Genomic DNA, 12057 nt, shown 5'->3' with positions numbered 1-12057 from the left:
TGTTTTTCAATAGATAGGTAAATATTGAATGTACTTTCTATGTTTATGTTTTTAATTTGGTGTCTACTAATACAACACCTTTAGCATTTGATAAAAAAATAGCGCCTTGGGATAAAAAAGCAAAACTCTTATTTGAGTATCATATATCATGTTCCTATCACTAGGAAATAAAAGTCAAGTATGTATGCATTTATCATATAGTTGATGGGGATATTCTATTCATGCATTTTTATAAAGCATCTAAATAAGTTTTCTTACCACTTTCTCATTGTTTTGTTGTTAAGCTAACATATGTGTAAAGAGATGATAAGAATTTTTTCTTTTGGCTAGATAATGAAAGAGATGATTCGTGCCACATTTCTATAAATGGAATTTTATTACATTCTCTTCATGAACTTGATACATGAGTAGTTTCATGAAGATAATGTCTTAAAAGGATAAACACATGCTTCTAACCATTAGAAACAATGAAGATGGCATCATAGGAAAGTGGTTTAAAGAATGAGTAAGATAGACAACTTGAGTGGGCGTAATGGTTAAGAGCATGTGTTTCCTCCTAAGAGGTCACAAGTTCAAAAACAGAGGTGGGTACCATGTATGTCTTTGTATACTTAGCAGAACTCAAATAACATGGTTACCTCATCAACTATATGTTATGGGTCAACTTTAATTTAAAAAAAATAAATTAATCACACATCTTATTCTAAGATAGACCATTTTGTTAAATAAAATTTGCTTATATATTAATTTGCCCATCTAATTAGAATATGAATTTAATTTATTAAAAGTCAATGCAACCTAAACTCTGTAAAAGCATTCAGACTTTAATTTAAAAAATAAAAATAAAAAAATCACACATCTTATTCTAAAATAGACCATTTTGTTAAAAAAAAATTGCTTATATATTAATTTACCCATCTAATTAGAATATGAATTTAATTTATTAAAAGTCAATGCAACCTAACAAACTCTGTAAAAGCATTCAGATAAAGCATATGATGACATATTCCCTTGAGAATCAATATGGGTCACCATTAATTTGAAAAAAGAAATTACACATCTTATTATAAAATAAACCATTTTTCTAAATAAAATTTGCTTATATATTAATTTACCCACCTAATTAGAATATGAATTTATTAGAATTTGAATAATCTCAAATCCCTAGGAAATTGGTGGGTGGGAGCCACTAGCCATGAATCTAATTTTTTTTAATTTATTAAAAGTTAGTGCAACCTATCAAACTCTATAAAAGCATTTAGATAAAGCACATGCTGACACATTCCCTTGAGAATCAACATACGTGGCTTTAATTTGGAAAAAAAAGGAATTACACATCTTATTGTAAAATAGACCATCTTTCTAAATAAAATTTTCTTATATATTAGTTTACCCATTTAATTATAATATGAATTGGTGGGTAGGAGTCACTCCACGAATCTACTTTTTTTAAGTTATTAAAGGTCAATGCAACCTAGCAAACACTTTAAAAGCATTTAGATAAAGCATATGTTGACATATTCCCTTGAGAATCAATATGGGCCAACTTTAATTTGAAAAAAGATAAAGAAAATAACTACACATCTTATTGTAAAATATACCATTTTGCTAAATAAACTTTGCTTATATATTAATTTACACATATAATTAGAATATGAATTTATTAGAATTGGAATAATCTCAAATCTCTAGGAAATTGGTCGGTGAGATCCACTCACCACAAATCTAATTTCTTTAATTTGTTAAAAGTTAATGCAACCTAAAAAACTCTATAAAAGCATTCAGATAAAGCATATGATGACATATTCCCTTGAGAATCAATATGGGTCAACTTTAATTTAAAAAAAAAAAAAGTTACACATCTTATTGTAAAATAGACCATTTTTCTAAATAAAATTTTCTTATCTTTAGTGCCACTTTTTATATTTTCTGGTGCCTGAATATGGTGGAAAAATTTGAGGTGAAATCTTGATTTGTATTATTTAAACTGATTTTTTCGGCCGTATATATGGATTCAACACCCTGGAAAATCCCTAGGACACTTCGATTGTTCACGGATTACCCACCGAACTTTGTGATTTCAATAATTTCCTACTGGATTTTAGAGAAATTAGACCAGAAAAGCCCACTGGAAAAACTTCCAAAAAGTCCCACTAAAGACAACTTGATTAGAATATGAATTTACTAGAATTGGAATAATCTCAAATTCCTAGGAAATTGGTGGGTGGTAGCCACAACATGAATCTTATTTTTAAAAATCTATTAAAAGTCAATGCAACCTAACAAACTCTGTAAAAGAATTCGGATAAAGCATATGATGACATATTCCCTTGAGAATCAATCTAGGCCATCAATTAAACAATTAAAAAAAAGTCAACAAATCCTCATCCACCTTGAAATAAATGAGCATAGATCCATTTTAAATATGGATTTAATATGAGTTGAGAGGGATCCAATTTCTTCACGTGTAATTTTTTTTATAAACTGACGTTATATATATATATATGAATTTTCATCATTTTTATTTTGGCCAACACAAAAAATTTCAATTTAATTTTGATGACTTTGAGCAATATTACGCTGTAAAATAAGTCTCTTTGCTCAAAACCTTTCACAATTATTATTTTATATATTTATAGCAAATGCTTATTCATTCGTAACTAAATTACTTTGGTTGATTAGATAATTTTGAATACTTAATGCCAATGCCTCTTTAGGTAAATTTCAAAGGTTTTAACCATATATTTTGCATTTAAATGGCAAAGATCGATTTAGAGTAAAATCACATCCCATAGAAGGCATAACATCTAAGTTTGGTGTTGAATTCAGAGTAGTTGGGCATTCTTTTGGAGCCTCCATATCAAAAATGAAAGTTAGACCACATTGCCGACGTGATTTCTTAGTTTATAATCCATGTTAAAAATGATTCTCATGTTAATTGTTATCTTTTTAAGGGATGCACTTTTCTCAAAAAAAAAACAAATGGGTAATATAAAAATTATGATATTTTTAAAATAAGTTATGATTAGAAATTGCACTAGATGTTGCAAAGGAAATGTCGTAAGTCATAAGCTCTAGAAGAATCATGACATATAGATGAATGACATATACAAAATAATTGAATACAAAAATTAGTAAACAAAATTCCATTCAAAGTTAGAAGATAAAGAGAAATTAGTTATATTATGCCAAATATATAGATTCTATAACCTTTTGAACATAGATTGCCTCTCAATGTTCAAAGATTCTCTTCCAAGTTCCAATTGCAAATATTTGATCAAAAAGATGTTTTTTTTTAATATTGAATTGTCTCATTTGATCAAAATGTTATAGTCTTTTACCACTTTCACTTAAATTGATTAGATTTGCACTTTTAAAATGATTGAAATGTGAAAATTTCAGAAAAAGCTATTACAAAGCTACTTTAATATTAAGGAAATTAAGAGGAAATAGTACTAGAGGCTGCAAACTTGTAGTTCTTCCATTGCCATAAAGATAAAGCACAACCTCAATAGAAATATACATAGTAGGTGTGTTAAAGCCTTGAAACATTATTTGAGTCATCCACTCTCTATTTTCCTTGGGATTTAGAGGAGACTTCGTAATTAAAACTGGATGAAGTTAAATGGCCAAGAAACAATGTTTCTGTCAGGTTTATGTTTCTTGACCATTTATTAATGTACATCTCCTGTTAATAAAAAAATGTACTGCATGATTTATCTTTCATATCTGTTGTGCTGTCCATGTGTGTTTAACATGGTATCAAAGCCGCTTGTTTTTCTGTGGCCTGTTATGTGCATGTCAGTCCTCCACCTCTGCCCATAATTTTGTGTCTGAGCTACCTTGAATAACGCCGATGTGGTCTTCATGATCTCTGTCACTGTGTACGTTTCTGCTGGTAACGCTATCTCAGACTGACCACGCTGTTTCATAAACAGTTGAATTCTCCATACGTTGGCTGCATTGTGATAAATGTGAGACTGTGCGCTATGTGCATTCTGTCCCTGAGGAGTCTGTCCACTGCCCCTCCACAGTCGCTACTCATTAAACGCTGCCACTGTTTAGATGCTGCAAATATCTGACATTATTCTCCGCCTTCTGTTGTAACTCCTCTGTACCATGCAATAATATGCCTGACAGTTTTACTACATGCATTTTTCGGCTTTTCTCTGGTGGTGTGATTTCCTATGCCATCATTGGCTCGAGGTTATTTAATAACACTCGGCCCCTCGACTGTCATGCCATATAGCTCCAGTCTATTGTAATACCACTCATACTGCGTTGTCTCTTCCGCCCTATTCAATCGAGTCTTCCTAATATTTTAACCGTCTTATCCGTTATTCCATTTTAGCCAGCGAATCTCAGGAGGGACCGTGAAAAAGAGTTTATCAAGATACTGGCGGTCCACATCCGACTTCATTTTTATCACCGAGATCGGACGCCCTCGGTTGGAATCTGTCGGTTGAAACGATTAGCGCTGTGCAAAGTTGGAATCTATGGAGAAGATGCATCATTTGCTAGCCGCTTGCTTTGAGTGCAGAGAATGTGGTGAAGATGCTTGAGGGAGTTCCTGTTTACACCGTCAGCAATGCGAACAATGAATTTGTGTTGATTTCGGACCTGAATAGTTCAAAGTCCCTCGGGTTACTCTGTTTCAGACAAGAAGATGTAGAGGCCCTCCTTGCACAGGTACAACTTCGACAACCAATGTTAAGCCGCGGAGCAAAGGTTGTACCCATTCCACTTGAAAAGGTTTATACACTTAAGGTTGAAGGAATTGCATTCCGTTTTTTGCCAGATCCTGTCCAAGTTAAATATGCATTACAGATGAAGTCAAAATATTTGTCAAAAGCTTTTGATGGGGTGCCTGTGTTTCAATATTAACTGCGACCGAGCCTCTGTAACCGTGGTTCCTTCATTTTGCATTATGTCCAGCTTTAGAATTTTCCTTGCGGAATTATTAGTTAGCGTGTTGTCGAAGCTCTGATAAATGTGTTTAACATGGTATTGAGGAGAACGAGATCATATTTGAGTGTGTCTTCGTTGCTGTAGCTTCATTCTTTGGGACAAATTTTATGTGGCTGGTTGGCTGTATGAGAGCCGTATTGAAGTGTTGGACCTGAGACTCATTTTCTGGGTAGTATATTTCACAACCAAACGCTGAAGCGTAGCTGCCAGTGGACTGATATTTGTATTTACATACGTATCTCTGATGCTGCCTTCAGTAAAATCGTGACATGGTATATGCTCACTGTCACTGTGATATACACGAAACAAAACGCTGTGTTGTGTGTCTTAGGTGTGCATGAAAACACTTGCTGTGCGTAAAGTTTAGGAGCCAGCAAGTCATTGGAAAGGACGAGTAATTGGATGAGATTTGTAATCTTGAAGACTGGTCAAGTCGCCTCTGCTAGAAAGTGCGATCTATATGAGCAGTTGTAAGGAGTGTTGTAGAAGAATCAGAGGCACAACAATCATTCATTCACGAGGCTGCGATTGTTGTGGCAAGCAGGTTTAACATTCAACAGTCTTGGATCCTTTGAAGATCACAAAACTGGGATCTCATTGCCTGAAATTTCGACTGAAATCATTCCAGTTTCCTCTATTCTCATCGTTTGCTTAGAAGATAGCTGAATTTACTCATGCATTATATTATTGTAAAGGCTATGTAATTGTTTTATCATTGCGACTAAGACATGGTTTCAAGGGACAAGTTCTTTTCCCTTCTAGTGGCCGACTTTAGTCTAAGAAATAGGTTGAGTTTTCCATCACAGTGAGTTGTGCTCTTCCTGTAAGTTGCTGGTGTGAACAAAATGCAAACAGAAAATCATTCTGGAAGATTGTGCGAGTTGTAGTTGGGGAGAAGGTAAGGGCATAAAGAATGATCTAGCCCCAAGGCTACAAACTTGTATTTTCTGTGGTTGTTTCAGTTGAGCAGCATATCACTGTACCTGTACTTGAAATCTTAATGAGTATAAACTATTGGAAGTGATGTTTGGTGATGTATCTCTGCTATAGAGGGTCTCAAACTTTCTCATCTCATTGGATGTGTGGCTGCGAATATATTGAAGACACTCCATATTTATTTCTCTGTCTTGGAGCTGAATACGTTGCACTGTGGTGTTTTCTCTGTAATGATGGAGCTTCTGTGATGTTATAACACTTATCTACAGCCACTGTTCTTCTTAACATTTGCTGGTATATTCTACTTCAGATCCCTGTTATTATTAGAGTTGATATATCAGAGGTATATGTAATCCATTCCTGTAGTTGAAGTTCGAATTTCAAAGAAGGAAGAAGTCATTTAGTTGTGCATCCATACAAAGCGTATCTTGGTATACCTGAGCATTTTAAGGGTGAAACATATCTATTGTATCTGTGTTGGAAGGACTTTGAGCCTCTCATTCTTGCTGGACACAAATCTGTTTGTGATTGGCTAAATTCTTAGCTGGAATTAGTTGAGTGTTCATTTCTTTGTTGAGACAATGGCTAGATTTGATGATGTATTAGAGTTACTGAATACACTAATACACTCCACTATTGGTGGGAAGGTAAATGTTAGCAAAGACACTCTTTGTGACATTCAGACATGCTTATATAATGCACAAGAAAAGATTGATTTTTTGCAGCTTGAATCACAGCTACAACAAGAAGAGCTACATCAAAATAGACACCATTCTGAACCTGTTTTTGTTCAGAACATTGAGACAACCATCCATCATCAACATGTTAATAATGGTTCAGTTCATTCAAATAAAGCAGCATTTGTATATGCAGATGCAGAAACTTAGTCTGCACTTCCCAAGCCTATCATCAGACCTTGGGAACAACTTGTCCACAACAAGCACAGAACTGGTCTTGGATATGACAAGGACTTGTCCTTTCATATTCCAGACTATGCCAAGCCCATTCAGTTTCAGAGTGCTGGATTCATTGATGACATTTCACCTGCTTCTCATGACAGTTCAGCTTCAGCTGTTCCAGAATCTGCCCCTCTTCCACAACAGCAACAACAACAACAAAAACACATTGTAAAATGCCAACACTGTGACCGAGTTGGCCATCTGAAAGATCACTGTTTTGATCTTCATCCATGTAAGCACTGTCACAAAACCAGCCATTCTTCACACAGATGCTTTAGAAACAAACGTCCTGCAAGAACAAAGATTCATCTTGGATGGATCGCTTCTTGGAAATGGGCATCAACAGCCAAGAAGATATTCCAAACACATGTCAGAACTTGTTCCAGAATATTGAACAGTCTTGCAGTTGAATTTTCTCCATCTTCTCACCTTGTATCTGACAGGGGGGGAAATGATGGTCATTTACAAGCTTCAAAGTCACATCAAGCGAGCCTGAGCCACAACCTGCCACTCCAGTTTCAGAGTTGTAGCCAGCGACAAAGATGCCTCTGAACATGCCTTCATTTGGAAATCTGGGACACTTCCTCTAGCAGAAGACTCCAGCTTCTTGCCAGTTTTGGAAGAGTTCCAGGAATCGCAGAGTTGTTGGTCATCCTTAAACCATCACAGATTAAGAACACTTCCTCTAGCAGAAGACTCCAGCTTCTTGCTAGTTTTGGAAGAGTTCCAGGAATTGCATTAAGCATTCCAGAGTTGTTGGTCATCCTTAAACCATCACAAATTAAGAACACTTCCTCTAGCAGAAGACTCCAGCTTCTTGCCAGTTTTGGAAGAGTTTCGGGAACTGCACTAAGCGTTCCAGTGTTGGTGGTTATCCTTAAACCACCGCCCTTTTTTACCAACATTTCATAGAGCACATTCAGCCTAGTGCTGCCATGCATTTTTTGCACATTTTGTATTACAGCTCTCTTCTTGGACTCATACATAACCCTTCGGATTAAGGGGGGGAATGTTGGACACCTAATCCTAAGTGCGTTAGTGTGGAAGTCGAATGGAAAAAGCAGTCCAAGAGACCTTGGGATCTGAAACCCAAGAGTCACAACATTGTATTATAAATGTACATCTCCTATTAATAAAAAAAATGTACTGCATGATTTATCTTTCATATCTGTTGTGCTGTCCATGTGTGTTTAACAAGAAACACTAACTATTCTACCATTCCAATGACATGGGGTTTCAAAAGTGTATTAGGAATAAAATGGGAAACATTTGCACACTGATTGAAAAGTAGCCACTAACATAACTTTCAAATTAAAATAGCAGATTCAATGCTATAGTAGACTATTGAATATTTAAAGAGGGATCATATTCCAAACCTCAAAGCGGAATAGTGAAGTTGGGATGTCACAACTCTAGGAAACATGTGTGTAAGTGCATGCATTCAATTGTCAAATGAACTGAACTATAAGGCTTGAACTTAGTGGGCACCCAACATTGACTGAATTCTTGCATGTACTTTCCTCCATCTTGTTCTTTGTTTCTTTCTTCATTTAGTCATATGGTACAGTTGTATTAGCATGACCTTTATCACCCTCTTTTTTGATCTCTATTGAGTTTCTGCAACCCAATGGCCCCTAAAAAATGTTTCTAGGCTCTAGTTGATGCTCTCTAGGGTACATTAACCCCAACAATGGTGCATAGGTCTCCCTCATGAGTAAATACAATTTGAGGTTGTCTTTAGATAGAACAAGTTCACTCCAAATTGAAAGTAAAGCTGGAGTTGACCTACAAAGTGCAAAAGAGACTAGTAGCAGAAAAACTCAGGTAGTTAAAATTATTTCTACCACTTTGTGTTAGCCCATGGAAGTTATTGAGATGTATGCTGACTGGTTCAATGAATCCCTTACAAACATCCCACTTTCTGGCTTCGAGAGTATGGTAAAAGTTTAAATTTTAGCTTCATAAAGACTTTGGATGTGTCACAGTGAAGTATTTACTCACAACACAAGACTGGTCAACTAACTTTAAAGTAGCTACTACCAACAACTCTACCATTTGAATTGAGCCAATCACTTAAAGGTTACTCTTTACAAAAATGTGTATTGCTAAAAACAATTCCCAATCTCTCCCATGGGACTTGCAAACTTGTAATGAATCCAATCCCTGCAATAGATATGGATAGTTTAATAACATTGTCTATGCTAGCAGCTAGATCACTACTTTTGAATGGAAAATGAAAGCCTTCCATGACAAATGCACTCTTTCGGAGAAGATCCTTCCTTTTCATGGGCTAGATTCAACCTTTGAGATGAAACAAACCCCAAAAGATAAACCATCATTAGTTTGCACCTGCTTTAATCTGCTTCATTGAAGCCCAACCATAAAAGATAAATAACCTTAACATTAATCAATTCTCCTCCTTCAATGTTACTTTCTCAATGAACTCACAGCTAATAACAACTGAACTTCACAAAAATTAAAATTCGTAATCAGTGTAATGTCAACTGACAAAATACTACAATTTATAACACAAAAATTAAAATTAAAAAGTAAGGTTACAGTCTTTTACCACTTGCTCTTAAGGTGTTTGGATTTTTATTTTTAAAATGATTGAAATGTGAAGATTTTAAAAAAGTTTATTACAGAGCTACTTTAATATTCAAGGAATTAGGAGGAAATAGTATAATTTAGAGGTTGCAAACTAGTAGTTCTTCCACTGGAATAAAGAGAAAGCCCAAGTTCAATAGAAATATACATAGCAGGTGTGTTAAAACCTTCAAACATGATTTAAGTCATCTATTTTCCTTAGGATTCAGAGGAGACTTTGTAATCAAAACTGGATGAATATAAATGGCCAAGAAACAATGTTTCTATTTCTTGACCATTTATTGGAAACACTAACTGTTCTACCATTCCAGTGACATGGGGTTTCAAAAGTGTATTAGGAATAAAATGGGAAAAGTTTGCACACTGACTGAAAAGTAGTCGCTGACAGAACTTTCAGATTACCAACAATGGATTCAACTCTATAGTAGACTGTTGAATATTTCAAGAGGGCTCATATTCCAAACCTCAAAGTGGTAGCAATGAAGTTGGGATGTCACAGCTCCAGGAAACATGTGTGTAAGTGCATGCATTCAATTGTCAAATGAACTAAACTATAAGGCTTGAACTTAGTGGGAACCCAATGTTGACTGAATTCTTTCATGTACTTTCCTCCATCTTGTTCTTTGTTTCTTTCTTCATTTAGTCATATGGTACAGTTGTACTGGCATGACCTTTATCACCCTCTTTTTCGATCTCTATTGAGTTTCTGCAACCCAATGGCCCCTGAAAAATGTTTCTAGGCTCTAGTTGATCCTCTCTAGGGTACATTAACCCCAACAGTGGTGCATAGGTCTCCCTCATGAGTAAATACAATTTGAGGTTGTCTTTAGATAGAACAAGTTCACTCCAAATTGAAAGTAAAGCTGGAGTTGACCTACAAAGTGCAAAAGAGACTAGTAGCAGAAAAACTCAGGTAGTTAAAATGCTTTCTACCACTTTGTGTCAGCCCATGGAAGTTATTGAGATGTATGCTGACTAGTTCAATGAATCCCTTACAAACATCCCACTTGCTGGCTTCGAGAGTATGGTAAAAGTTTAAATTTTAGCTTCATAAAGACTTTGGATGTGTCACAGTGAAGTATTTACTCACAACACAGGACTGGTCAACTAACTTTAAAGTAGCTACTACCAACAACTCTACCATTTGAATTGAGCCAATCACTTAAAGGTTACTCTTTACAAAAATGTGTATTGCTAAAAACAATTGCCAATCTCTCCCATGGGACTTGCAAACTTGTAATGAATCCAATCCCTGCAATAGATATGGATAATTGTTATGAAACTAGCTCACAAAAAGATAGAAAAGATAGATCAACACCTTATAAATAAGCCTCTTCGAGGGGGAAACCTCTTTTACATTACACAAATGAACAATGCTTGGATGATACAAATGAAAAGACTTCCTATCTATATACATGAGTCTAAGGGGTCATAATATAATTAGAGCCGACATAACAATAATAATGTAAGGGCACAATAATAACAATAGTGGGCTTCTATGGGGCACAATAATAACAATATGGGGACTACATGGCCACAATAATATAATAACGGGGTTGTACAAATAACAATAAGGGGTTACACTAGTAGTATAGGGAACTAACATGTCCCTCTCCTTCAAAAAATGTTGTCCTCAACGCTTAAGTAGTTCTTGATGCTCCTGTATAAAATTCTTTTCCTCCCATGTGGAATCTCCAGCTGGTAAGTTCTTCCACTTGATGAAATACTCTGAAATTGATCGATTTCGTAGCTGTCGAGTTCTTGATTCTGTGACTGCTCCAGGCTCCAATATGATATTTCCTTCCTCATCAAGTTCTGGCAATATTGTTTGAACTAGGATCTTCTGCAACATTTGAATGAGTGGACACACTTCTTCATCCTTCTTCCATTCATACCTTGTTTCATTTTTCCAATCTGGTTGGATAATATAAATGGCGCACAACAATGCTTCCACATCCTCATCCTTTCTTGAGAGTGCATCTGCCACAACATTTTTCTTCCATTTTTTGTAGATGATTTCAAAGTCATAACCCAACATCTTTGTGACCCATTTTTGTTGCTCTTCAGAGGATAATTTTTGTTCTAAAATGTATTTAATACTATCATGATCTGTTTTTACCTTGAAGTGTCTTCCCATTAGGTAAGGTCGCCATTTCTTAAGTGAGTGTACTATTTCCAACATTTCCTTCTCATAAATAGCTTTCTTGAGGGGCATTTGTTTTTATATATGTAACCATAAAAATACCCAATTGCCTACATCAAAATTTCTTTCATTATCTACTTGTTGTTTCATTCAATTCTGCACCAAAATTGCGTTATCCTTTAAAAGTTGGAGAACTTGTTGTTGATGCTTGATGTGATCTTTCACTGCTTGAATATTTTTCATCTTGATATGTCCTTCTATATTTAGAGTTTGAGGAGTGGTAATTTCTTCCAGTGCATTACAAGATATGGTCAGATTCATTTCTTGATGCTCTATGTGATCTTTCACTTCTTGAACATTTTTCTTCTTGATATGTCCTTCTATCTTGATAGTTTGAGGAGTGGTAATTTATTCCAATGCTCTACAAGATATGGTCAAATTCAT

General features: G+C 35.2%; 1 protein-coding gene across 1 annotated transcript; it reads left to right on the top strand.

The window, feature by feature from the left end:
• The first annotated feature begins 4554 nt into the window (after positions 1-4554).
• Positions 4555-4884, top strand: LOC149220151 (protein TIC 22, chloroplastic-like). Its single transcript, XM_089387011.1, has one exon. The coding sequence runs from the start codon at positions 4555-4557 to the stop codon at positions 4882-4884; it is 330 nt and encodes a 109-aa protein (XP_089243137.1).
• The last annotated feature ends 7173 nt before the right edge of the window (positions 4885-12057 follow it).

This window comes from Pinus tabuliformis, chromosome Q, assembly GCF_031772625.1.
Source record: "Pinus tabuliformis cultivar Carrire ecotype Pingquan chromosome Q, CPIR1, whole genome shotgun sequence".
Lineage (NCBI taxonomy): Eukaryota > Viridiplantae > Streptophyta > Pinopsida > Pinales > Pinaceae > Pinus > Pinus tabuliformis.
This window is presented reverse-complemented; position numbering and strand designations above follow the sequence as displayed.